The sequence below is a fragment of the Scyliorhinus torazame genome, chromosome 18 (genome assembly GCF_047496885.1).
Source record: "Scyliorhinus torazame isolate Kashiwa2021f chromosome 18, sScyTor2.1, whole genome shotgun sequence".
NCBI lineage: Eukaryota > Metazoa > Chordata > Chondrichthyes > Carcharhiniformes > Scyliorhinidae > Scyliorhinus > Scyliorhinus torazame.
The window spans coordinates 156,731,144-156,758,609 of record NC_092724.1 but is presented as its reverse complement, the minus strand read 5'-3'; the positions used below and the strand labels follow the sequence as shown (position 1 = coordinate 156,758,609).

Below are 27,466 nucleotides of genomic sequence, written 5' to 3'. Positions count from 1 at the left end.
GAAGTTGGAAGAGTGAGTAAGCCGGGTGGGAGGGGTCTTTGATTAAGCTGCCCGCTTTCCCCAGGCAGAGGGAGGTGTAGATGGAGTCAATGGATGGGAGGCAGGTTCGTGTGATGGACTGGGTGGTGTTCACGACTCTCTGAAGTTTCCTGCGGTCCTGGGCCGAGCAATTGCCATACCAGGCTGTGATGCAGCCAGATAGGATGCTTTCTGTGGGAAATCTTCCTCTTGTCCATGCCGTCACCTCCACTGCATCATCTGCCCCGGTTTCTATTGGGTGCTCAGTTTCCTCCCACCCACAAGTCCCGAAAGATGTGCTGTTGGGTAATTTGGACATTCTGAATTCTCCCTCGGTGTACCCGGACAGGCGCTGGAGTGTGGCGACTGGGGGATTTTCACAATAACTTCATTGCAGTGTTAATGTAAGCCTACTCGTGACAATAAAGATTATTATTATTAAATATCTCGCCCTTTCTGCTTCTGTACTCGCCTAATAATAATCCAGTTTTGGTCCAACCAGTATATTGTACAAATTCAACTTCATCTGGACTCTTAATGACTTTTTCGTCTAGCATTCTGTTAAGTGACTTGGATATACTTGCTTCAGTGAACTATTTCCACAAAATATACTACTAAACATTTCTCTGCATGATTTACTGACTATGCTTATCTGTCTGTCATCCAGCCCACCTGCATTCTCCCCTACAGTCGGTCTAGAGTGCAATATTCATATTCCACTTGTGTCCCTATTCAAATGAAAAGCAAGATGTCTCATTGGAGATCTCTGGCACATAATTTTAAAAAGCAAAAAATAATTAACCCCTATTCTCTGCTTTCTGTCCCTCAAACCATCAATCTATCCATATGGCTGTATTAACTTGGATAATGTGACTTGATTCTTTTTACACACCTGTGAAATGACACCTCAGTCACATAGTACAACCTATGTTGCATTTCCTTTATCAAGACCCTAATTGCATCAAAACGTCGGCACCACCTGCTTTTTACAAATCCATTCCGATTGACTCTGATCAATAAATGCCACTCTAAATCTTTTCACTTTATTGTGTGTTCTAGATGTTCCCCCATAACCAGGGTTAGACTAACTGGCCCATGATTTCCTGCCTTATTCCTTTTTATTGTCAATAAGGGCGCAACATTTGTCTTAACGATCCTTTGACGCAATGAATTTCCGTTTCTCAATTTTGTTTTAGGAAACAATTATTACTACATCTTTCCTCTTCAGCTTCCCTCACTATTCTGGGATGTTTTACATCTGGCTTCGATTATTTTGTTTTTATTGTACTCAAAGTCCCATTTATATTTTAATTAATAATAATCGCTTTTCGTCACAAGTAGGCTTCAATGAAGTTACTGTGAAAAGCCACTAGTTGCCACATTCCGGTGCCTGTTCGGGGAGGAGGCCGGTACGGGAATTTAACCCGCGCTGCTGGTCTTGTTCTGCGTTACAAGCCGGCTGTTTAGCCCACTGTGCTAAACCAGCCCCTTTCAAATCCTTTCAAGTACCCTTTCAAATATTTCTCAAGTAGTGGCTCGTTCCCTGACTACTGGTTTTGAACCAAGTAATTGTAATTAATGTATAAGCAGCTCAGGATGCCTCCCTCTTTTTCTATAGTGTTGGTCTCCTCTCCCTTTCTCTTCTCTCCTGTATCCCGTGGAATGGGTGAGGTTGGAAACTCAGAATGTGAGGCACTGAACCTAGTTTTTCCAATAAGGCACAGCATTGTCCCGAGAAGGCAGTGTTCCTAAACCTGTGCTGTTGTCTATGATTTACCAATTACAAGTGCTGCACTGTTGAGCTCTGACTCACTTTCCAAAATAATTTAACCTGCAGCTAATGAACTTAAAATTTCCAATTAATTAATTATTATTTAGTAACTATTTCCATGAACAATGGGTCGCATTTCTGCTTCAGAACCAGAATATCTGGGTTTGATTCCCACCCTAGGACTTGATAACCAAGGAAGGTGAGTTCATAATACAGTTGAACAGGTTGAGTATCAACCTGCAAAGTCCTTCCAGCACACTCCACGTGCAGGCAGTAAGAGAGGGAGAGACTCCTGGTCAGCCATGCTTGATGCAGAGCGATGCCCGTCCTGCTAGAAGCCTCTGGCGATAGGTTAGCGACCTGTTCCTGGAAAAACTTTGCTATGGGAATAGAAGAAAATCTGCCTTGCTCACCATTGGGTTTGGAAAGAGAAGTAACAACTGTTTCTATAGACTTGATATGCTGTTTTTAGAAAGATACTGAGTAAATGTTCAATTGAATCAAAAAACTGAAACATTTGTGAGCTATCTTCAACAAAGTATTCCTTGCTGACTGAAAAGATAAGTACTGTCTTCTCAAATTGATGTGGTTTTGTATGTTATTCCCCCCTTTGCAGTCTGTACATACGCTGACAGACCTTGGCGAGCTCTAAAAGCAGACTTTTTACACAGGTCAACGCCATTGAATGATGCTCAACTTGCATCAAATCAGTCCGATATGGGTTGTTAGTGTTGGGTATTTGTTTGGAAACACGCACTTGGTTTTTAATGCCAAACAAAATAGCACAGCTAGTCCAGGTCTAAAGGAAATCTCCATTCTATTCCTCAGAGGAAATTTTGGAGCACCAGAAGGCAAAACAAGAAGCAGAGATGGAGGAAGTTAAGCAAAAGGCAGCAGAACAAGCAGAAAAGGCCAAGAGAGAAAATGAGGATAATGGCCAGATGGAGATTGAGAAAAATAATGAAGCATCAGAAGAGCAAACTGAAGAGAAGGACAAGGATAGCAAAGAGACTGAAGAAAACCTTCAGGAAAAGGGCACAGAAGGTAAATGGTGTTTACCCACTGTGAATTCTTACTCTGTTAACCATCAGCTAGTGTCACCACAGTTTTAATTGATTGCATGCAACAGAGACACTTTGTTCCTGTTAATCTTAAAACTAGACTGGGTTTCAAATATCATCTGGGCAGTGTTCACTCTGATGTCCATAATGGTAATTTTTAGCTAGGCTAGAGAGCTGTGGTACTGAAGTTAGATGTGGATCACATATATGGAACAAGAGTTGCAGCACTAAATTCTTTTGAACAATCTATGCTCTGTTTGCATCAGTCGGTTCTAAGATTATTTAGAGCAGTGAAGATAGAAACTTTGTGTAATTGTTATGGATTGAAATTCAAATCCCAGCAGAGGCACTGGATTTGAAGTTGATTTTATTTTAATTTACTTAGTATGAAGACTAAGACTCATTTTCTGTACCATTGAGTTATGTTTTTGATGCTGTGGTGGAACTAGATGGGAACTATAGAATTTTAAGAAGCATTATGGTACTTGTGTTCATAAGTATGTTCACTTGAGTTGTGGGATCGGGTGAGAAGGGAAAAGGCATGCAGCAGTTATTGATTTATTTATTTTGTCCTCCCAACCCTTGTGTTTGGAGAGAGCATTTTGTGTTTCCATGTTCCTCCGTGATTGTGGTGATGGCAGTAGAAATCATTTAATGGGGTGCATTGCGAGTAGAAGACACAGAGCACAACTTTAACCTGTATGCAATTGGTGTCAATTAATCTAGCGTGAGTTGGTAGCAATGGACTAAACAAGCTGGATGATAACATTGCTTGCTCTCTATGAATAGGAAACAAAATTCAAAACCGTGATTGTGGCATTGGGTTGTACATGTTTGAAGGAAACAGCTGGTTGGGTGTGAACATGTTAAAAATTCCTAGTGTTGGGAAAGATTTCAAACTGTTGCCTTTGGGGAAACTCCTGTGCTCGCATCTGCTCTGAGGAGCAGTTTTAGCTTTGAAATAAAAATGTCATGTGAAAACTCCTTTCATATTTGAGCTGGAGGTGCTATTTCTTATAAACATTGCAAAAATATGTTTGCCTTCTTGTGTTTAAAGATGTGAAATGAGTGCTGTTTCTCAATTTTGATGTTTTCAAACAATGTGACTGATTTGCAGAATGTCTTGGACATTTCCTCACACATAGTCAGGGACTTATTCAAAAGGTAGTGCTTGTGTTCTGCGTTTTGCTATAGACCCCACACCTAGTGCCGATAACTGTAGCTCTGAAAATTCAGAGACATTGAAGAGTGATGGCAACAGCCAAAATGCTTCTGCAGAAGAAACTAAGCATTGCCCATCAAAGGACACTGGAGCGAGAGAGCTGGCACACCCTGAAGCTGAGAAGCTGACGGAGGAGAAGAAATTGGCAGTCGAATCAGTACAGCTCCCCCTGGATAGAACAGGTACAGAAAGTGACTCACAATATCTCGGGGGGAGCAGTTCTTTTCTCAATCTTATTCTAAATGAATGACATCTTTGGAATTATTCATCAGTCAATTTTTATTTTTCTGTATTCATGTTCCATGTTCCTATTGCAGGCAGTTTTTTCTGGCTGTTTATAAACCTATTCATTAATAAGCTAGTAGTACAAATCATAATTTACTGACCTCTTCTAACTTTCAGTTGAAACTTAATATAATCTGTATTTTTTGGTATAATATCACTCTGAAGTTTTGAGTTTTATTTTATGGAGAAAAAAAATTCTTAAGATGTATCTTAAGTGATTTGATTGCATTTTGGATTGTAGCTTATTTATATTTTTCTTCATTTAAGCTTAGATTTTATCCTTTAATCGTATATGCAGAGATATCCTCACCCAGTGTGCCCATGTGCAACTTCAAACTGGATATTGGACAGAAGCAGGACCAGTAATTAACAATCCCTCTGACCAGGTCAGGGGCACTGAGGCTGGTTGTGTTACTCCCATTGTCAGCCTAGCTGAAGTCTGCTAACTGCAGATAAGGTCCATAGCTGGTTTGTATATCCGAATACTAGTCTAGACAATGGGTTGAATCATTGAGAGAGCATAATTATTATTTTCATTTGGTCTTTTTGTGTTGTACACTTGGCATCTCTCTCACTTTTTTCCACATGTTTTTGGTGCAGGGTGGAGGATGTATTGTGCATATGTATTGTTATAATTTTTAATTAGATTTATTGATCTGTAGAGCAGTGGTCCCCGAAGGAGGGAAAATATTTTGCAGATATATCCTATCAAATGAACCCCAAATGACTTAATTTGTCCATGAGATTTTAATTTAGTTCATATTCATTAATCATATTCAGCAGCTGTCCTTTCCAATTGAAATGCATTTCAAATTTCTTGTAAGTTTCATTTGTTGCTTATTTTAATCTCGCTTTATACTTGATATGTAAAATACACATTCTAATCTGGTTAGTATGTCTATATATAAATGCTTAATCCAGAAATGAGAAATGGGGAATAAAATAAAAATATTATCTTGTGGTTATTGTACGAGAAATGTTGTTTTGTAACCTATTTTGGAAACACCCATGTAGCAGAGCATTACACCATTTCACTTAGCGACAAAGAGCATTGCACGTGTCTTGCTTGTGTCACTATTTGGTGCTGTGTTTTTACCTGCAAAATAAGTTTCACGGCACAATTTCAAGACCATTAATGTTCCTTTTTATTTGCTGTATGTTTTAAGCATGAATACTGTTCACATTTCTTTTTGACAAAATTTCTGTTTGAAGTTAGTACTTGTAAATAAATTGCTTTTAATACTAAAACGTTTTTGCCCTGCATTAGCGTTCATTGGCCAGATGTCATTCAATAAAGCACCCTTTCTCTGGTGCAATGATAAAACTCTGACCCAATAACATCCCTCAGATGAACACCACTTATTGTGCCAGTATAAATGTCTCCACTTGTCTCACGAGTCATCCTTGTGATTTATCTGACTAAGAAGAAATTTAGTGTACGATTGTCCCAATGTATATGGAAGCTATTTTAGACATTGGGAGCGTTTTGCTTTGGGCAAATGCAGAACTTTTTTTTCTAAAAGGTTAGCAGTATTGGGTTTTCTAAATGGGAGCATGAAGAGGAAGGGCAATTAGGTCATGATGTATTTATGGTTAGATCATAGTGAGCATGGTTTTGTGTGCTTGCTCTTTTATATAAAGGACATTGAAATACCTAGAGAGCTTACAGTAGACTTGGCAGGATAATACCAGAGGTTGGAACTCTGGTACAAGACTTGAGACACTGGAACTATTTCTATTTGCCTTCGATAATACGAAGAAAAAAATTAATCATGTTTTGGGTTGAATTATGAAATGTTTTGTAAGATTCTGAAACTTTAGGGGCAGCACGGTGGCACAGTGGTTAGCACTGCTGCCTCACGGCACCGAGGACCCAGGTTCGATTCTGGCCCCGGGTCACTGTTCGTGTGGAGTTTGCACATTCTCCCCGTGTCTGTGTGGGTCTCACCCCCACAACCCAAATATGTGCAGGTTAGGTGGATTGGCCACGCTAAATTGCCCCTTAATTGGAAATTTAATTTTTTAAAAGATTGCTTTTAATTATGTTCCCTAATGAATAGACATTTTTTGAATTCAAGCAGTTGTGCAATTTCCATTTTTGGTACTAGTCCCCTCATTCATTTAAGCTCACTGAGTGTGTAGCAAATCATGGGCAGGAACCCACTTCAAACTATTCTGTAAGCATGTTAATAGGGTGACACAGTTCTCCCCGTGTTTGTGTGGGTCTCGCCCCCATAACCCAAAGATGTGCAGGGTAGGTAGATTGGCCATGCTAAATTGCCCCTTATTGGAAAAAATGAATTGGGTACTCTAAATTTAAAAAAAAAAAGGGTGACACAGGCAACCATTTCACAGCTCCTCGTTGAAGTAATTTGTCATTACAACCTTTATTACTTGTTTTCTATTACAAGATTACCAAACTTAAGGATGTATTTTGCACCATTCAGCAAGATAACAACTGATCTATCTCAACTCCACCTTGCTGCCCATCCACTAAAGAGATACTCTTTGTGTGCACATTAGAAGAGTTTATGTGACTGTAAACATTTAAAACTTACTTGCTCTTTAATGCACAAATCTGTGATTAAAGCATCTTGCTGTCTATGATTGCATAATTTTAAATTTACTGCATGATGCATGTGGCATTGGACTATCTCATTCTCTTTGTGCCCCATATTTTTTCTTGATTGAATGATTTCATTTATTTTTGCATGCAGCATTTCAGAATGTTTTTTTTTTCTAATATGAAGAGATTGGAAGCAAGTCATGTTGACTCTGTTCCTGATGGCTCAGAGGGTAAATACTGAGTCATGCGGACACGGAAATTCCAAATTTGACTCCTAATTTCTGTGGAGATGGTGTTGGGCTGCCATAGCTTGTTTCAGTACCCAGACTAGGGAAAATTAGCCATAGAAGATATGGTGGTGGTGGTTGGGTTAGAAAACAGCACTAAGAACAACGCTGGGACCTGTTTGATATCAAGCACTGTTTGTCATTTCCTAGTGGTTTAACAGGAATTGTTTGACAAGACAACAACTGTTCTTATCTAAAGTAGGGCAACACGGTGGTGCCGTGCTGCTTCACAGCGCCGAGGACCCGGGTTCGATCCCAGCCCCGGGTCACTGTCCGTGTGGAGTGTGCATATTCTGCTCGTGTCTGCGTAGGTCTCATCCCCACAACTCAAAAGATGTGCAGATAGGTGGATTGGCCACGCTAAATTGCCCCTAAATTGGGGGGAAAAAAAAGAATTGGGTACTCTAAACTTTAAAAAAAAAAAAAGTTGTTGTCTAAAGTACTTTTGCATTATGAAGAATAACCATTTGAACAAAGTCTTTTTTTGGGTATCATAATTTAAATGATTAAGTTATTTAAATAGGAAATGATGATGAGAAAACTTGAGCTCAATTTGATCAATTTATTTTTTAAACACCTTATGCAGGACTGTGTTCATAACCTGATGGAGATTTATCCATTTCAATGGTTGATTTATTCCCACTGGTTGAGGAGGAAGGTGTGTTTTTTGCTTTTGATGTCTGAAATATAATTCGTCACTTTTTCTACTACTTTAGAAGATACTGTTCAGAATCCTACTGATACTACCACTGCTGTGAAAACTGTGTCGTCACCGCTAACTGTTGATGATAGTACCAGCAATATGGATTTGTCCAGTGAGACACCCACTCAGGATTCCAGTTTCAAAATAGCTGAGGATTTAGAGAATATGGAGGGGTCCTCACAGTCTTCAGGAAATGGCCAAGAAGATGGAGGTAAAAATTTAATTATTTCCTTCTAATATGCTGTCTTGCCAATTCATGTAATTAGAGTTCAAGCACAACATAGATCTAGAGCTTGTGGCAGGACCAGTCCTTATCAAGAGTGCTGTTACAGTGTGTTATGATTTTACATCTGCTTATTTAAATCCATTGCTGATGTCTTCAGTAAGTGCTGTGACATCATTAGTTGTTGTTACCTGTGTATATCGTATTTGTTTGTTTAATTTTTCCAATTAGCACTGCTGCCTCACTGCGTCACGGACCTGAGTTTGATTCTGACCTTGGGTGATTGTCTGTGTGAAGTTTGCACTTTCTCCCCGTGTTTGTGTGGGTTTCCTCTATGTGCTCCGGTTTCGGGTGTCAGTCCAAAGATATGCAGGTTAGGTGAATTGGTCATGCTAAATTGCTCCATAGTGTCTAAAAGGTTACGTAGGGTTATGGGGATAGGGTAGAGGTGTGGGCTGAGGTAGGGTGCTCTTTCGGAGGGTTGGTGAAGACTCGATGGGCCAAATGGCCCCCTTCTGTACTGATGATTCTGTGATTAAAGACGATTAACTTTATTAACAACACACTTCGACTACCTTTTTGTGGTTGTTATCACATCTTTTTAGTGACGAGAATAAAAAAATTCAAGTTTGAGCATGTTCAACACAACGTTTTGCTAAGTTCACCAACAAAACTTTGCAGCACCATGGCTATGTCTGTCAGTGAGTTTGTGGAAAGTGAATGGGACTGCAGATGTGGAAAGGTTAGAACATTATTTCTTGACAAATGGGACTGCAGGCGAGGGTAGAAAGTGCTGAATTCTCTGGGTTTGTGTGAGGTGAAGAATACAAGTTAGTGAGCTACATCACGGAAACCGGGGAACATTTTATTTACAGATTTAGTTACACTCGTTCAGAATCAACACAATCCTAAGCCCTCATTAATTGTAGAATGTTTCAAATTACATAGTTATTTTCGGAAGATGGGATAATCTAGCAAACGTTTGCTGAATTGCATCAGCTCTCTGAACATTGTGTGTTTGGGGCAGTTTTGGAAGACTTATTTCAGGACAGACTAGTCTGGCTTTAAGGAGGACAGCATTCAATGGCATTTGCTGGGAGAAGCCACTCTTTCTTTAAGAAAGCCTCCAGAAATTTCTCGGGACATGGAAATGGCTGCCAATAAAGACATTCAGGCAAGGTGCACTGCATCAAGTGAAAAAAGCTGCAAGTAAAAAGGTGAAAAACAGTGGAGTGTATTTTAGATGTGACGGGACGTTGCATTTTTAAAAGCCGTATCCTTAAAATTACACGTGCAGAGTGGACAGGGCAAAATCCATCTCATTGCTTGCTCTAAAAAAGCAATTCAAATTGATGTCAATTCGTGGTCTCCACGAGAGAGGCATTCAAGATCCAGGCTGACAAAAAAAGGCATTGTACCTCACCTTGGGCTTGATCTGACCCTTGACCTTCACCAAAAGGCCGAGAAGCGATGACACACAGGGGCATTTAACGAAGAAGTGCTAAGAGAAAGGGTGCAATGAGAAAGTCCAAGGCTAAGCAGGGAACTTCAAATGCGAGAAAGCCTCCGTCGATGGCACATCATTTGTCAAGCTCTGACCAGGCAGAAGAGCGCTATCGACATGGATGAGTGAGGTCCTATTTATGCTGCAGTAGAGATTGATGGATAGGAAATCAAGATGGGGTGAACACAGAAGATTCTATCAGTAATCAGTAAGGAGACCTTCAGGAAGATTTGCGACTCTTAAGCAGGCACTAGCCAGTCCTCAGGCAGGAATCAATCTTTGGTCATACACCAGCGAGACCCATTGCCTGGAGCGTTACTCCATGAGTAACAAAAGGATTGTTTGTAGCTGACATAAAAGCAGTGTCATGGCACACATGGTGTCACAACTTGTTACAGCTACATCCAAGTAGAGGGAAGTACTTCCCACAGCCAGTGATAGCATGGTTAATGGACGATGCTCTTAAAATATGCTAGCAGCGAATGTCCATTTTCTGATTAGGATCTACATGTATGGGAAATTTGGAACACAAACCTACAATCTACAATCCACAACCCTGACTAAGTGATTCGATGCCGTGATGCACGATGCTATTGAAAATATTTTTGTACATTTCAGACATGATCCCTTTCCCCTCAACATTTTTCTTGGGTGTGCACTCCTGAATTTCTGAGATATTTTGACAAAATCGATCAAGGTTGGCTAAATAGCAGACAATTACTGGGACTGTCAAAACTCCATGACTTACGATGGCACAGTGGTTAGCACTGCTGCCTCACAGTGCCAAGGACCCGGATTCAATCCCGGCCCCGGGTCACTGTCTTTGTGGAGTTTGCACATTCTTCCCATGTCTGCGTGGGTCTCCCCCATAACCTAAAGAGATTGATTGGCCATGCTAAATTGCCCCTTAATTGGAACAAAAAGACATGACTAATTCTTCACCATCCAAGCATTGAAGCCATGTATCATGGAGTGATTTTTTCCCCCCCCATTAAGCTGATTTGAAAGTGGAAATTTTAGTAAGCTTTATGTAGATACATTTTTCAATAATATTTTGCACCTCACTGGTTTGTTGGCAAATATTTTCTGAAACCTTTTTTTAAAAAAATCAAGTGTTTATCTGCCACACGATACTAAGGATTAATCAGTTGCTTTGCTACAATTTATCTTGCTCTTCGTGAGTCACTTGATGTCAAGACTCTGGTTTAAAACCTGTTTGCAACGGTGTACCATTGTCTGTTGAAATGTGCCTATTGTGGAGCTATAGCTGCTTGCTTATCCCATTCCTGAAAAAATAGACCATATGATTAATGTTACATTTTAAAAGAAAAACTAATCTAAAGCAGAAAGGCAACTGAGATTTGATTACTGTCAGGGATTTCCACAATCATTTGACCATATTAATCTCTTCAAGGAATGGTGCATAATGTAGAGATCTGTGTCTAATACAGTAGATATTATCTCTTATTGAATCACCCCTCCTATATGCACTGGTTTTCTTGTACCATTATTTCTAAAAGCTACTAATGGATTGGTATTTTACCAGGTTTGTTTTTAATTCTGCAGGGGTGCACTTATTAGAAGACATGTAGGCCACCAGTTTCAAACAGATTTATGACTCCTTTCTAAAGAGATGGGCAATTATTGTTGAAGATCACAAGAAAATCTAATATTGCCCATACTATGAAACTAAGGGTTTTATTTGTCGACAATGTTTAAAACCTAAGCCTAGTTGTATTGTCAAGGATACTGGCACGATTATCGGACGCTCAGTTTGGGTTCCGGCAGGATCATTCAGCTCCTGACCTCATTACAGCCTTGGTTCAAACATAGACAAAAGAGCTGAACGCCAGAGGTGAGAGTGACTCCCTTTGACATCAAGGCAGCATTTGACTGAGTATGGCATCAAGGAGCCCGAGCAAAACATTTCATTCATTTCATTTTTCATTTCAAACTGGAGTCAATGGGAATTTAGGAGCAAAGGAATTAGGAGCAGAAGTAGGCAATTCAGCCCGTCGAGCCTCCGCCGCCATTCAATCAGATCATGGCTGATCTCTTCCTGGTCTCAAATCCTCCTCCCCATCTGTTGCTCAATTCCCTTCAACCTCATTTTTAAAATCAGAAATATATCTACCTCCTTCTTAACCATTTAATGACTCCGAGTCCAATACACTATGGGGCTGCGAGTTCCACAAATTCACCACCTCTGCGAGAAGTAGTTACTCCTCATCTCAGTTTTTCTACTGCCTCTCAACCTAGAACTGTGACCTCTCATTTTTGATTGCCCCACAAGGGGGAACATTTAGTCTATGTTTACTTTATCAATCTCTTTTAGTATTTTTAAACAGCTCGATCAGATGCCCTCTCATCCTTCAAAACTGCAGTGAGTGTAAGCCCAAACTGGGGGGAAAACTGCTGGTTGGAGTTGTACCTGGCACAAAGGAAGATGGTTGTGGTGGTTGGAAGTCAATCGTCTCCGCTCCAGGACATCTCTGCAGGGTAGTGTCCGAAACCCAAACACCTTCAGCTGCTTCATCAGTGGCCTCCCTTCCAGCAGAAGGGCAGAAGTGGGGCTGTTTGCAGATAACTGCACAATATTCAGCACCATTTGTGACTCCTCCGATAATGTAGTCCATGTCCAAATGCAGCAAAACCTGGACAATATCCAGTCTTCAGCTGACAAGTGGAAAGTAACATTCACACCACAAGTGTCGGCCAACCACCTCCGACAAGAGAGGATCTAACCATCACCCATTAACATTCAATGACATTATCATTGCTGAATCCCCCACAATCAACATCCTGGGGCTTACCATTGATCAGAAACTGAACTGGACTAGCCGTATTAATACTGTAGCTACCAGATCAGTGGGCAGCACAGTGGGTAGCACTGTTGTTTCACAGCTCCAGGGTCCCAGATTCGATTCCCTGCTTGTGTCACTGTCTGTGTGGTGTCTGCACGTTCTCCCTCTGGCTGCGTGGGTTTCCTCCGGGTGCTCCGGTTTCCTCCCACAAGTCCCGAAAGACATGCTGTTAGGTGAATTGGATATTCTGAATTCTCCTATGTGTACCTGAGCAGGCACCGGAATGTGTCGACTGGGGCTTTTCACAGTAACTTCATTGCAGTGTTAATGGAAGCCTACTTGTGACAATAAAGATTATTATTATTATTAAAGGTTAGGAATCCTACGGTAAGTAACTCACCTCCTGATGTCCCCCAAAGCCTGTCCACCATCTTTAAGGCACAAGTCAGGAGTGTAATGGAATATTCTCCACTTGTCTGGATGAGTGCAGCTCCAACAACACTCCAGAAGCTTGAGAACCATCCAGGACCATGTCCACTTGATTGTTTCCATCTTCCATACATATTCAATCCCTCCACCGCCGATGAACAGTGGCATTTGTATGTACCATCTACAATATTCACTGCAGTAATTCGCCAAGGTTCCTTTGGCAGCACCTTCCAAACCAACAACCACTACTATCTAGAAGGACAAGAGCAGCAGATACCTGGGAACCCCACCACTTGGGAGGTTCCCCTTCAAGTCACTCACCATCCTGATCTGGAAACGTATCGCCGTTCCTTCACTGTCGCTGTGTCAAATTCTTGGCACTCCTTCCCTAACAGCACTGTGGGCACTTACGACCCGGGGACTGCAGCGGTTCAAGAAGGCAACTCACCAACACCTTCTGAAGGGAACTAGGGATGGGCAATAAATGCTGACCTAACCAGCGACGCCCACATCCCGTAAATGGATAAAACAAATTAAGTAAAATAAACTCCTTCAGCCCCTTTCTCAGGTCAACAGATGTGAACTAAAATAGTTCAGGGGGGGTACTGATGTAAATGCTTGCTTTACTGTCAAGTGACATTCCAGACACTTGAATCCGACTAGAAACCAGAAACTACTAACGGAACTAACCAGAAATACTTAGATCAGCTTTCCTTGGGTTAACATTGCTTTCTTTAAACATATCAAGTGGGCAGGATGCATTTGAATGGGAAATGACGTGTAACAATATATCGTTTTGTGAGTGAGCTATGCACTTCTATTGATATCCCTGCAATCATTATTTGTGCAGAAGCAGAAGAACTTGGCAGTGATAAAACAGATGGTGAAAATGGTGATTCCTCTGGAGCTGGTAAAGGATCATCTATCCCAACTCGGATGGTCACGAGGTTACGGAACCCTGAGAGCAAGTTGAGTCAGCTGAAGAGCGCCCAGGCTGCTGCTGCAGTGCACGAGGCAAACAGATCCTTTAAGGAAGGCAGAGAGGTGAGACAAGCCTGTACATAAAGAACATATTTTTCTTAAAATATTGCAAACTACACAAAAATAAGATGTATGCTGATTAAGTAAGTTACTTTTTAAACTCGCTGTGACTTTAGATTTTCTTTCTAAAATTTACTTTAAACCTCATAGTGTTGAGGCACTTTATCATCGTCCCACATTTCTCAAAATTACATATTTCGAGTACCCAATTCACCTTTTCCATTTAAGGGGCAATTTAGCGCGGCCAATCCACCTACCCTGCACATCTTTGGGTTGTGGGGGCGAAACCCACGCAAGCACGGGGAGAATGTGCAAACTCCACACGGACAGTGACCCAGAGCCGGGATCGAACCTGGGACCTCGGCACCGTGAGGCATCAGGGCCATCCCACTGCGCCACCATGCTGCCCCCTCTTCCCACATTTAATGTAAGAACATCAGCTGTGGAATAGGCAAAAGCCTTTTAGGCCATCAACTTCACTATTAATGTTGGTTCTGTCTTGCACTTTTCCCCCCCTCCACTGCAACCTCTTGATCCCTACTTTAAAGAACTCAAAGCCCCTTTGTCTTCCTGACAACAGGGAAGGAGGATAGAATATAGGCAATTTTTCTATTAATATCTCCATGACATTTAATCCACCCGTTTGCAGATATTTTGAGGTTGTCAATTTACTCTGTAATCTAGCTGCTTTGGAAATCTGTTGCACAAAAATATTCAGTTTTAAAACTTGGTGTTTAAAGATATTCATATGGAACTGGCAACTGCAAGCTGGAATTTGGGAAAGGTATTGATAGAAAATGATGTCTTGATGCTCAAGGTCAATTAGGGATGGGCAACAAATGCTGGCCTAGCCAGTGAAGCCCACACCCCATAAAAATGAATTTTAAAAAAACTATCTGCTTTTCAGGTCCTGGTGGTAAATTCACAAGGGGAAGTCTCTCGCCTGAGCACAAGAAAAGATCTGGTGATGAAGGGAATTGTGAGTAACTTGTTTAAATTGGGCCAAGAGGGAAAGTATCGTGTCTACCAAAACCAGTACAGCACCAGCACCTTGGCACTCAACAAGCACCAGCACCGAGAAGATCATGACAAACGGCGGCATCTTTCTCACAAATTCTGCATGACCCCAGCGGGAGAGTTCAAGTGGAATGGTGCTGTTCATGGCTCAAAAGTTCTTACAATCTCTACTTTACGACTAACCATTATCCAGCTGGAGAATAATATCCCATCCTCGTTCCTGCATCCGAATTGGGCTTCACATAGGTGAGTGGAATTATTTATTTATGCGTTTATAATCATATGAAAGAGTAATTTATACATTAAAGCTGGTTAATTTTCTTTTGCTTTTGAAATGATTTGAAATGAATATCAGTAGATAACAGTGGCTTGTACTGAATGGCTGGGCCATTTCAGAGGACAGTTAAGAGTGAGCCACATTACTGTGGATCTGGAGTCACAAGTAAGCCAGACCTGGTAAGGACGGCAGATCTTCTTTCAAAAAGGGAATCCGTTAACCAGACGGGTTTTTAACAACAACCAATGATAGATGCATGGTCAGCATTAGTGAGACTAATTTAAAAATTAAATTAAAAATCTGGAGTTGAAAGTCCGTCTCCGCAATGGTGACCATAAAACTACCATCAGTTATTATTAAAAGACATCTGGTTCGTTAATGCCCTTTGGGAAAGGAAATCTATTGTTACCCAATTTGGTCTATATGTGACTCCAGATGCACAGCAATGTGGTTGACTTTTAGCTGCCTTCTGAAATAGCACAGCAAGCCACTCCGTTCAAGGGAAATGAAGGAATCGAAGCAAATTCTGGCCGTGCCGCATCACAGAGTCACAGAAAATATAATGCAGAAGAGGTCCTTCAGCCCATCAAGTCCTCCGATGCATGAAAAATAACTGACCTGCCTACCTAATCCCATTTGCCACCACTTGGCCCAAAGCCTTGAATTATATGATGTGCCAAATGCTCATCAGGAACTTTTTTGAGGATGTGAGGCAACCCACCTCTATCACTCTCCCAGGCAGTGTATTCCAGACTGTCAACACCCAAGACGTGCTTGTTAGGTGAATTGGATATTCTGAATTCTCCCTCTGTGTACCCGACCAGGCGCCGGAGTGTGGTGACTCGCGGCTTTTCACAGTAATTTCATTGCTGTGTTAATGTAAGCCTACTTGTGACACTAATATTATAACAGCTGCGCCCTATCCACCCTGGTCATGCCCCTCAACTTGTACATGCATGATAAGAGTAAAATAAAATTCCGGATGTGTTAATTGAATTTAGATTCCACTAGCTGTGGTGGTGAGAATGTTTAAAAATATATATATTTATCGAAATTTTAACACATCAAAAATTTGTAGCAGAACACCGGAAAACACACACACACCAGAAATTACAAGCAACAACAGTAATATGAAGCCCAGTAGCAGAAATATAACCGCAAACAATCAATCTGCCTCTCCCCCACTAATGGCTAACAATGACCAGCTCTTTAAAGTGCAAAATAAACGGCTGATATCTACGCTATAACCCATCGATCGACTCACTCACTGCAAACGTAACCGTCTCGAGTTACAGGAATTCCAGCCATGCTGTGGCACTAGGTGGCGTTGCCTGCCTCCAGCTCAACAATACCCATCGTCGGGCCAGCAGTGATGCCAATGCATCCACTCCCACCCCTGTCCTCAGCTCCGACTGGTCCAACACCCAAATACAGCAACTAACAGGATTTTAAGTCGACCTTCAGGATTGCTGATATCATGCTGGAAAAAGACCCCCGAAAACCCACCAGCTTGGGACAGGACCAGAACATGTGCGTGTGGTGACCAGGCCCTCCCGAGCACAACTCACATTTATCCTCGACCCCTTGAAAAAAAATCAATGACTCCTGACCCTGGTGAGGTGTGCCCACGTGCCAGCAAATGGAATTAGGTAGGCACGTCAGTTATTTTTCATGCATCGATGGGCTGAAAGGCCTTGAACTGTATCAAACTCAGCCTTGCACAGGATCACTTAGCAATCACCCTACGGAGGGACTCACTCCATACCTCCTCCTCCACAATGGGTCCCAGCTCCTCCTCCCACCTGGCTGTTACGTCTTCCACCGAAACCAGCTCTTCCCCCTCGCTTCAGGAGTTCTGGCAAGTTATCCTCCTTTTCTACCGTAAACACTGAGGCAGAGTAGTTGTTCAACATGTCTGCCATTTCTCCATTATCACTGACAATAACTGGAGATGGGAATTCATCTATATGGCTCACCACTTTATCAAATATCCTTCTAAGGTGTGGTGCCCAGAACGGCTCATCCAAGTGGGGTCTAACCAGGGTTTTGTATAGCTGTAGCATAACCCCTGTGACTTTATATTCCAATCCTCTAGATTGTGGCAGATGGCATTTAATGTAAGCAATGAGGTTATCCATTTTGGACTAAAAAAGGATAGAGCAGAGTACTTTCTAAATGGAAAGGGGTTAAGTGCAATGAATGTCCAAAATGATTTGGGGCTTCAGGTGCACATGTCCTTAAAATGCCAGGACCAAGTGCAGATAATAATTAAAAAGGCTAATGAAATGCGAGTTTTTATATCCATCGGATTGGAATATAAAGACACGGGTTATGCAGCGATGCAAAACACTGGTTAGACCCCACTTGGGTGAGCAGTTCTGGGCACCTCACCGCAAGAAAGATATTTTGACCTTGGAGGGAGTGCAACGAGGGTTTACAGAACTACCTGGATTACAGGGGTTGAGTTACGAGGAGAGATTATTCAAATTCAACCTGTTTTCACTAGATTTAGAAGGCTGAGGGGTGATCTGATCAAAGTATTCAAGATGTTACAGGGAAAAACAGGGTAGATAAAGCTAAACTATTTCAGCTGGTTGGGGATTCTAAAACTCGGGCGCATCGTCTAAAAATTAGGGCCAAACCGTTCACTCAAAGGGTGGTAGAGGTTTGGAGCTCTCTCCCACAAACAGCAATTGAAACTAGATCAGTCAATTTTAAATCTGAGATATTAAGAGATATGGGCCAACGGTAGGTATATGGAGTTAGGTCACAGATCAGCCAGGATCTCATTGATTGGTGGGACAGGTTCAAGGGGCTGAATGGCCTACTTCTGTACTTGTGTTCCTAATCTGTTCAGAGATGGGTGGCCATGCCGAAATACTGAATTGTAGTGGAGGCAGTACAGTTTGCTTCAGCATTATAGGAAGAATGAAATATTAATAGGACCCACTGCATCATTGCCCTATGTCAGGTTCAGGTGTGATGCTTGCATGTTAATAGCTTATATGAGGAAAGTTACTGCTTGGAAAAGATAGTGCAATAGCAGTATACAGAGAATTATTTCTTGGAATGTTCATTGCCTTCCAAAAGAACATGAGAAATATTTGGCAAGCAGTCCTTGCGTTTTTCCAAAGCATGCTTCCTTGTATGTGACTGTTACACTGAAGACAGTAAACTTGCTTCATTTTGTATTTGTGGGCAGTGACCATCAGTCACAACAGGCACCTCATCCTGACCTCACTTGAAAGAACACGTGCGTATTTCTGGCAATGGATACTGTACTGAATTGGAAATGTTGTATACTTTCCTCTTTGCTGACCCAGGTGTATTGAGGCTATTTGTGCTCCGTGATACTCCAGCTGAGATTGGCTGGAGCATGGACCGTTTTATCTGTATGGCTCACTCACTGATTCAACAGGGAGCTGATTCTGACTTTGCAGATATTGCCAACTTTAGAGGCGATAGAAACTTGCATGGTTCATGTTATTGATGCATTTACAACCTTTGTTAAACATTATCATCAACTTTGTTTAAACAAATTGTTTTAGATCTAATTGGATAAAAGCAGTCCAGATGTGCAGTAAACCAAGGGAATTTGCGCTAGCTCTTGCAATCCTCGAGTGTGCAATCAAACCTGTCGTCATGCTTCCGGTCTGGCGGGATTCTTTAGGGCACACCAGGTGATTTTGATTCATTTTATTGTCTTTCCTACTTTTTGTAACCTTTGCTTGACCTTTGATTCTTCGCCTAGGTTTATCAAAAAGAAAATAATACCAGTTAATATTGACTGTCAATTTTTATCTTCAGTAAGAGCAGCAAAGTGGTGCAGTGGTTAGCACTGCTGCCTCACGGCGCCGAGGTCCCAGGTTCGATCTCGGCCCTGGGTCACTGTCCGTATGGAGTTTGCACATTCTCCCCGTGTTTGCGTGTGTTTTACCCCCACAATCCAAAGATGTGCAGGGTAGGTGGATTGGCCAGGCTAAATTACCCCTTAATTGGAAAAATGAATTGGGGGCTCCAAATTTTTTTTTATTTTCAGCAGGACAAAGGAATTGATTTGAGTATGAATTCATATTCCTTCAAAAAGGAAACAATGCAGAATAACTCTTCGGCCATCTGGTATTTTAAATAGTCTGGTCTCAACTGCATTTATGTACCTGTTTGCCATTGGTCTCCTTACCTGAGAAAGGACGTATTGGCACTGGAGGGAGTGCAGAGGAGATTCACTAGGTTGATCCCAGAGTTGAGGGGTTTAGATTATGACGAGAGGTTGAGTAGACTGGGACTATACTCAGTGGAGTTTAGAAGGATGCGGGGGAATCTTATTGAAATATATAAAATTATGAAGGGAATAGATAGGATAGATGCGGGCAGGTTGTTTCCACTGGTCGGGGAAAGCAGAACTAGGGGGCATAGCCTCAAAATAAGGGGAAGTAGATTTAAGACCGAGTTTAGGAGGAACTTCTTCACCCAAAGGGTTGTGAATCTCTGGAATTCCTTGCCCAGTGAAGCAGTTGAGGCTCCTTCTTTAAACGTTTTTAAGAAAAAGATAGATACCTTTCTAAAGAATAAAGAGATTCGGGGATATGGTGTATGGGCCAGAGAGTGGAGCTGAGTCCACAAAGATCAGCCATGATCTCATTAAATGGCGGGGCAGGCTCGAGGGGCCAGATGGCCTACTCCTGTTCTTATGTTCTTATGTACCATGAAGAAGTGGGATTAAGAATTATGTTGTGCATTATGCGCACAGTATTGGCCATGACTTGGATCATGCAAAGTTGTTTCTCTTTGCGGAGAAGTTATCTTAAGGATAGGTCATCCGTAATCATCCTTGTTTTCTCCTACCAACCAGTTCTTTATAAATTCATTCATGGGTGGACACCATCCAGGACAAAGCAGACTGCTTCATTGGCACCCCATCAACTGAGATTCACTCCTTCCACTACGCGTGCACAGTGGTGGCAGTGTGCTCTATCTACAAGATGCACTGACTTGGAATAATATTGACTGTTCCTTCACTCTCTTGCTGGGTCAAAATCCTAAAGATCCCTCCCTAACAGTACTGTGGGTGTACCTACACCACATGGACAGCAGTGATTCAAGAGGGCAGTTCACCACCACCTTAAGGTCAGGAAGGGTGAACAGTAAATGCTGAAGAGTCAGCAGCACCCACATCCCATGAAGGAATAACGAAGATGTTCCATTATTTTAATCCACTGGCCATGAAAGAAAGGCAATATGTTCCCAAGTCAGAAGGGTGTGCGGTTTGCTGGGGCATTTGCAGGTTGTGGTGTTCCCATGCTCCTGCTGCCCTTGTCCTTTTGAGGTATAAAAGTCATTATCGGTTTGTACGGTGTTGTGCAAGGAGCCTTGGTGACTTGCTGTGGTGCATCTTGTAGATGGCACACACTGATGCCACTGTGCGTTGGTGGTGGAGGGAGGGGTGCCAACCAGCAAGCTGTATTATTCTTGATGGTGTTGAGCTGCAGTCATGCAGGCTCCGGGGCCGGTTTAGCACAGTGAGCTAAGAGAGCTGGCTTGTAATGCTGAACAAGACTAGCAGCGCGGGTTCAATTCCTGTTCCAGCCTCCCAGAACAGGCGCCGGAATGGGGCGACTAGGGGCTTTAAACAGTAACTTAATTGAAGCCTCCTTGTGACAAGCGATTATTATTATTAATTTATTAGTGGCAAACATTCCATCGCAATCCTTACTTGTGCCTTTTAAGTGGTGGACAGGCTTTGGGGAGTCAGGAGGTGAGTTACTCACCACAGTATTCACAATCTCTGATCTGATTTTGTAGCCACAGTATTTATATGGCTGATTCGGTTCACAGAAGTCATAAGTTTGAAAGGTGCTGTTGAAGGATGCTTAATAAGTTGTTGCTGTGCATCCTGTATATGGTATATGCTGTGCGATCATGGTGGGGGAGTGAATATTTAGGTTGGTGGACTAAGTGCTGATCAAACAGAAAACATTACAGTACAACATCCAGTTATTTGGTCAATTTCTCAACCTGTTCATGGCTTGCAATGTAGAAGCTAGGGGGCAGGAGGCCTTCATTTAAACAAAATGGGATTGAGGGCAAGAAGCAAAACTGTTCAAGAGGTGCAGACAATACAATTTATTGAACATAGTCATGTTGCCTAGGTAGGTATTGAGAAAGGCAAAGTGCTTTCCCATGACAGTAGATAAAGCAGACCTTTTGTGTACTTTTTCCACTTGCCTTCAAAATGATATCCTGGTCAAGAAGTCAGACAGACATTGCAGAGTCTGAAGGGATCGAAAATGGGAGAAATTTGAAGAAGCCATTGTGCCAGCCCAAATTGAACCAGTTAGACGGTAGCACAAAAGGATTAACATCATCGATACAGGCATTTAATGCAGACATGTTGAGCATTGGTATAATATTGGAAGTATAATATTGGTAGCATACAAAATGATCAGGGGGTTGGATAGGGTGGACAGTGAGAGCCTTCTCCTGTGGATGGAAATGGCTGGCACGAGGGGACAGAGGTCAGAGGTAGGTTCTTTACGCAAAGAGTAGTGAGGCCGTGGAATGCCCTACCTGCTACAGTAGTGAACTCGCCAACATTGAGGGCATTTAAAAGTTTATTGGATAAACATATGGATGATAATGGCATAGTGTAGGTTAGATGGCTTTTGTTTCGGTGCAACATCGTGGGCCGAAGGGCCTGTACTGCGCTGTATTGTTCTATGTTCTATGGTCTATACTTTCCGGGTTTCTACTAATTTTGGATTGTGGACTTCCAAGTCATAACATCTCTGCAGTACCCACGACTGGTGTGTTAATCACCCATGGAAGGGAAAGAGAAACGTTCCTTTTACGTTATCGTAATAAAGTTCACTGAAACATGTAGTTCTATTTGGATCTCTAGAATGCTAAGATTTTTCCTGCATTGATCACAGATTTTATCGATTAACATCTGTTGAAAGAGAAGAAAAGGAGAAAATCAAAAAGCGAGAGCGGAAACAGGAGGAAGAGGAAGTTATGCAGCAAGCTACGTGGGTGAAATATACCTTCCCTATTAAGCACCAGGTAGGTTGTCATCTGTGAAGGGTGTTTTGCCTGCAACTTGTCAAGAATGCCTAGTTTTTTGTGGATATAATAATCATTAAATAAGTTTGAATCCCAAGGCTGTCCAACTTTCTTGAAATGAGTTCAGTCAATTGGCTGCTAAGGGAATAGCAACCACAACATGCAGCAGCTAGAAAGTTTATATGGACGTGCCAGTTGGATGATCACCTAGTGTCATGGGTGTAGAATCCAAAGCTTTAACTACTCCGGCTTATAGAGGATGCATCATCTGGGACTAGGGGGATAGGGAAGACCGTGATTTATTTCCCCTTTTAAATAACTTAAATGCAACCTAATATTCACACAGGTATGGAAACAAAAGGGAGAAGAATATCGTGTAACAGGATATGGTGGCTGGATGTGGATCAGTAAAACACATGTCCATCGTTTTGTGCCCCGGCTACCTGGAAATACAAATATACACTATCGGAAGGAGCTGGAAGGTATGTTCCAGTTTCATTCATGGTTGATTGTGCCATGCAATTTTTGATGACTGTTGGACATGCATTATTTTCTCATTGAAAGTCAGAGCAGATTTGATGGGCCAAATGGCCTAGTTCTGCCCCCAATTATTATTTTAATATCTTGACAGTTCAAACTTCATTGGCTGGAAACATAGTTGCAGATTCATAAACTGCTGTTGTTGGATTTGAAGCAAAATAATCACTGTATGCTTGTTTGATCAATTTCAATTAATTCCTACCCCTTCAACATATAACGTAGGCTGACAAAGCACTTCACTGCTGAGGGAGTACTGCTCTGTCTGTGGTGCAGTCTGCTCTTGTCAGGTTTGTGTAAAAGATCCTATGGCATTCTTCAAAGGGGAGCAAGGAATTCTCCCCAACGTCCCAAACTAATATTTATATCTCAACCAACATGGCTAAAAGAGACCGTCTGCTCATTACCATATTGCTGATTATGGGATCCTACTGTGAGTAAATTGGCTGCCACATTTCTACATTGGGCCTTAATATCTCAGTTCCCCAGTTTTGGATTGGGGGTACCTGAAAGATGCGCTGAGGAATTCCCTGCGGAGATTTGCATTGCAATTGTCCTGTACTAGGAACCATTCAAAATCCAATTTAAATCCCAAACTTCAAATAATTTCAACTGGCTTGCACCAATAATTGGCCAGAAAAAGTTAGAATGATTTGCATCTAACACCTGGGCAACTATTGTGCAGACCCATGCTTATGCCCCCAAGGGACTCCTCTGAACCCCGAGGGGTCTCTGACTAACCCCCCCCCCCCCTCCCCCACCCACATGAGACTCCCACACCCACTCCGTAGCCACCCGACCTGACCAAGTCTTGAATGTAGCCACCTTCCCGACCTCCGATTTCCCAACCCCCAAATTCTATCCACTGGCCTTAGTCGCTTGTATTCTCCCTGGCCTGTCGAGGACCATTAAATTTTACTGGACCTTTAAATTTAACTGTTTACAGCAAATGCTGTTTTGAAAAGAAAAGGAACATGGCCTCCTTCACTTTGGCTCTCCTGGACTTCAATGCTCAGTCCCGTGGGATGCGATGCACTGCCTGGATCTGACCTGATCAGTGTTGGAAGATTGGATGAGATCGGATTGAAAAGAAATTGAGGCACGTAATTGGGAACTGCGTGACAAACTGTGCTGATTGCCACTCCAAGGAAGATCAAGCCCAATATTGTAATAGTGACAACTCGTATGTAGTTGACTGACTTTGATGGGTGTCCTGAGATTAAGAGACAATTTTTTTTTTTTTTTTTTTTTTTTTTTTTTTTGGTAGTTGTCCCAGAACTGAAAGATTTTAACTCTTCAGAATGCAAATCTTGCAAGCGAAAGCTGGAGCTAAGCATAGAGTCATTAGCTGCAGCACAGAAAAGACCATTTGGCCCAACGCCTCTGCGCCAGTCACAAATAACCACCAAACCATTCTAACCCCAATTCCAGCTCTTGTCCCGTAGCCTTAATGCCTTGCCTTGGCATCACAAGTGCACATCTAATTACTTCCTAAATGTTATGAGTCAATGTGGTTGATTCTTAACTGCCCCCTCAAGTGCAATTAGGGATGAGCAATAAATGCGGTCCCAACCGGTGACACTCATGTCCCGTGAACAAATTTTTTAAAAATGAAGGTCTCTGCCTTCACCACCCTTTCAGATGGTGATTTCCAGACTCTTGCCACCCTCTGGGTGAAAGGTTTTTCCTCGCTTCCCCTCTAAACCACCTGCCCTTAGTTTAAACCTGGTCATTGATCCTTCCACCAAGCAGAAAACTATCTACTCTATGCCCCGTATAATTTTATACATCTTAATCATGTCCTCCCTCAGTCTTTTCTGCTCCAAGGAAAACAACCCCAGTATATCCAATCTCACTTCATAACTAAAACTCTCCAGTCCAGGCAACATTCTGGTAAATCTCCTCTGCACCCTTTCCAGTACTATGACATCCCTCTATAATGTAATTTCCTTTTTAAGTTCCCTCTTGCACATTCTATATTCTTCTAGGGGTTGTGCTATTTTGAGCCCTCTATCAGCCATTGGCCTCCCTTTTTCTCATTATCCAATGCTGGACATCCCTCGATAGCCAGAGTTCACTGAATTTATTGGTCCTGCCTTTTTTCGTTATTGTGGCATGTTGGCTCTGTACACTCCCTATTTCCTTATTGAATATGGCGAAAACAGTTGCATCTCACTATTCTGTCACAGTTTTACCTAAATGTGTCAGCTCTGGCAAAATCATATCTTATTAAAATTGCGCCCCACCCCCACCCCCGCCATCCCCCCAAAGTTTAGAACTTTGATTTCAGACCCATCCTTGTCCTTTTCCGTAACAATCTTGAATGTAACAGAGTTATGATCGCTGGCTGCAAAATGCTCCCCACTGATACTTCAACCACTTGCCTGGCTCTGTTACCTTAAATTAAGTCCAGGACTCCCTTTCGCGTTTGCTCTCTCTCTCTCTCATGGATTCATTGAAAGAACTTTCTCAGATGTTGTTGTTCCTTGATGTTATTGATTCCCTGAGCAAAATTGCGACACCCCTCTATTTTACCCCTCAGCCTTCCCTGTCTCGCCTGAAGATCGTATATCCTGGAATTATTGAGTTGCCAATCTCATCTCTTCTCTCTCTCTCTCTCTCTCTCTCTCTCTCTCTCTCTCTCTCTCTCTCTCTCTCTCTCTCTCTATCCTTCTCTCCCCCCACCACCACCACCACCACCAAAAAAAAAACATGTCTCAGTGACAGCAATTACATCATACCCCCATGTTTTAATTTGTGCCCTCAACTCATCTACCTTGTTCATCAGACTCCTTGCATTAAAATAAATACCAGCCAATCTTGTCAGACTCCCTTGTGACTTAACTGGCCTAGAATTTCTATAACTTGCAACAATGTAAAATTACCAGCCCTTTGTGTTAAAGTAATAATGCTACATAAATGCAAATTGTTGTTGTTTCTCAGGGCGGCTATTCCACAGCTACTATTTGATCCTGATTGTTATTGTGATTCAAACTGGATTCACATATTTGCTATTAGAGGGTTTTTTCCTCTTTTATAAAAAATAAATGCAGAGTTCTTTTTTCCAATTAAGGGGCAATTTAGCGTGGCCAATCTACCTACCCTGCACATCTTTGGGTTGTGGGGGTGTGACCCACGCAGACATAGGGAGAATGTGCAAACTCCACACGGGACAGTGACCCAGGGCTAGGATCGAACCCGAGTCCTCGGGGCTGTGAGGCAGCTGTGCTAACCACTGCATCTCCGTGCTGACCGTCTGTTATTGGTGTTAATGGTATGGCGACAGAAGTTCATTTGTCTAAAATGTGAACTGTTTATTTTAGGTGTGTTGAAAGATGATTCAAAATTGGATAAAAATGAGTGCTCTTCCACAATAAAAAGAGAGCCTGAAACCTGTAAGAAACACCAACCATCACATGACTCTAAGGATTTGCCTGAGAATGACACCGTCACAGACAAGTCATTTGAGATAAAATCAGAAGAAGAAGAAAAAGTAGAAGAAAAAGAGGAAGTAATGGAAATTGATACAAATCCTGATTCACAACAAACAGAAAAGAAAGGTAACTGCTTTTTATGTATGGATTATACAGCTTAGTGACACCAGTCAACCATTCATTACTAAAATATTGTTTTTAAACACATGCTGTCTTCATTTTATGTATTCCTCTTCAACTCTCCTGCATATCTCACAAGCACCAACAACCTTGATGAAATTGCTGATTATTCTCAGAAATGTGCCATTTTGACATGCTGGAGCAGAAGTGGGTTACCCGTTCCTCCATGCTGTTGCATGCACATTTGATAATGTACCAATTGTGGAATCTCTGGCAGTCCCATGTCTTTCCGACATGTGGCACAGGTTGGAAAAGTTCCGGTGAGCTGTACCAATATGTAGCCAAATGCTACTTTGGAAAATACAAGAATAAATCTGGTTACATGTAGAAATGTAGTTCTCTAAATGTATGTCCATCTGTTTGAAAGAGATATTTATAATTTTTGTCCAAACATATAATGATGTGTACGTGAAAAATGTGAGTATGATGAACAGACTGTGAACTTAGTGCAGTGATGTCACTGAAGCCACCATTCAAATCACACATTGGTGTAGGTTACAAAAGCAGAAAATGCTGGACAATCTCAGCAGGTCTGACAGCATCTATGGAGAGAGAAGGGAGCTAACATTTTGAGTCTGGATGACTTTGTCAAAGCTCAGCTCAGCTTTGACAAAGAGTCATCCAGACTCGAAATGTCAGCTCCCTTTTCTCTCTACAGGTGCTGTCAGACCTGCTGAGATTGTCCAGCATTTTCTGTTTTGGTTTCAGATTGCAACATCTGCGGTAATTTGCTTTTATCTTGGTGTCGGTTATATCTGTAATTAATAATTTTGGAATGAAGTTAGATGGAAGTAATTTAAAAAGTTGACGAGGAACTGAGATGTCTACCATAGGGATGGGCAACAAATTCTGACCCAGCCAGAGACGTCCAGGTCCCATGAAAGGATAAGTTTTTAAAAAAACATGCATACTGCAACACTGGATATTATTTTAATCCACAAATTCTGTAGTGAAATCAGGAGCGGTTAAAAAAGAAAGAAAATTGACTGCCCGTGCAGATACACTTGTGTTTGAATGTCTTTGGTTAGCTTGACTCTCAGTAATGTCA

General features: G+C 41.9%; 1 protein-coding gene across 11 annotated transcripts in view; it reads left to right on the top strand.

Annotated features, from left to right (window-relative positions):
- Positions 1-27,466, top strand: part of bptf (bromodomain PHD finger transcription factor) — a 194,879-nt gene that overhangs the window by 64,706 nt on the left and 102,707 nt on the right. For all 11 annotated transcript variants that reach the window (XM_072483721.1, XM_072483720.1, XM_072483722.1 and 8 more), the window contains exons 5-13: positions 2,618-2,833; positions 4,045-4,254; positions 7,927-8,124; positions 13,724-13,917; positions 14,822-15,177; positions 18,757-18,888; positions 22,138-22,267; positions 22,614-22,749; positions 26,128-26,364. In XM_072483721.1, coding sequence (XP_072339822.1) covers positions 2,618-2,833; positions 4,045-4,254; positions 7,927-8,124; positions 13,724-13,917; positions 14,822-15,177; positions 18,757-18,888; positions 22,138-22,267; positions 22,614-22,749; positions 26,128-26,364 — 1,809 coding nt within the window. The remainder of the gene's footprint in view (positions 1-2,617; positions 2,834-4,044; positions 4,255-7,926; positions 8,125-13,723; positions 13,918-14,821; positions 15,178-18,756; positions 18,889-22,137; positions 22,268-22,613; positions 22,750-26,127; positions 26,365-27,466) is intronic.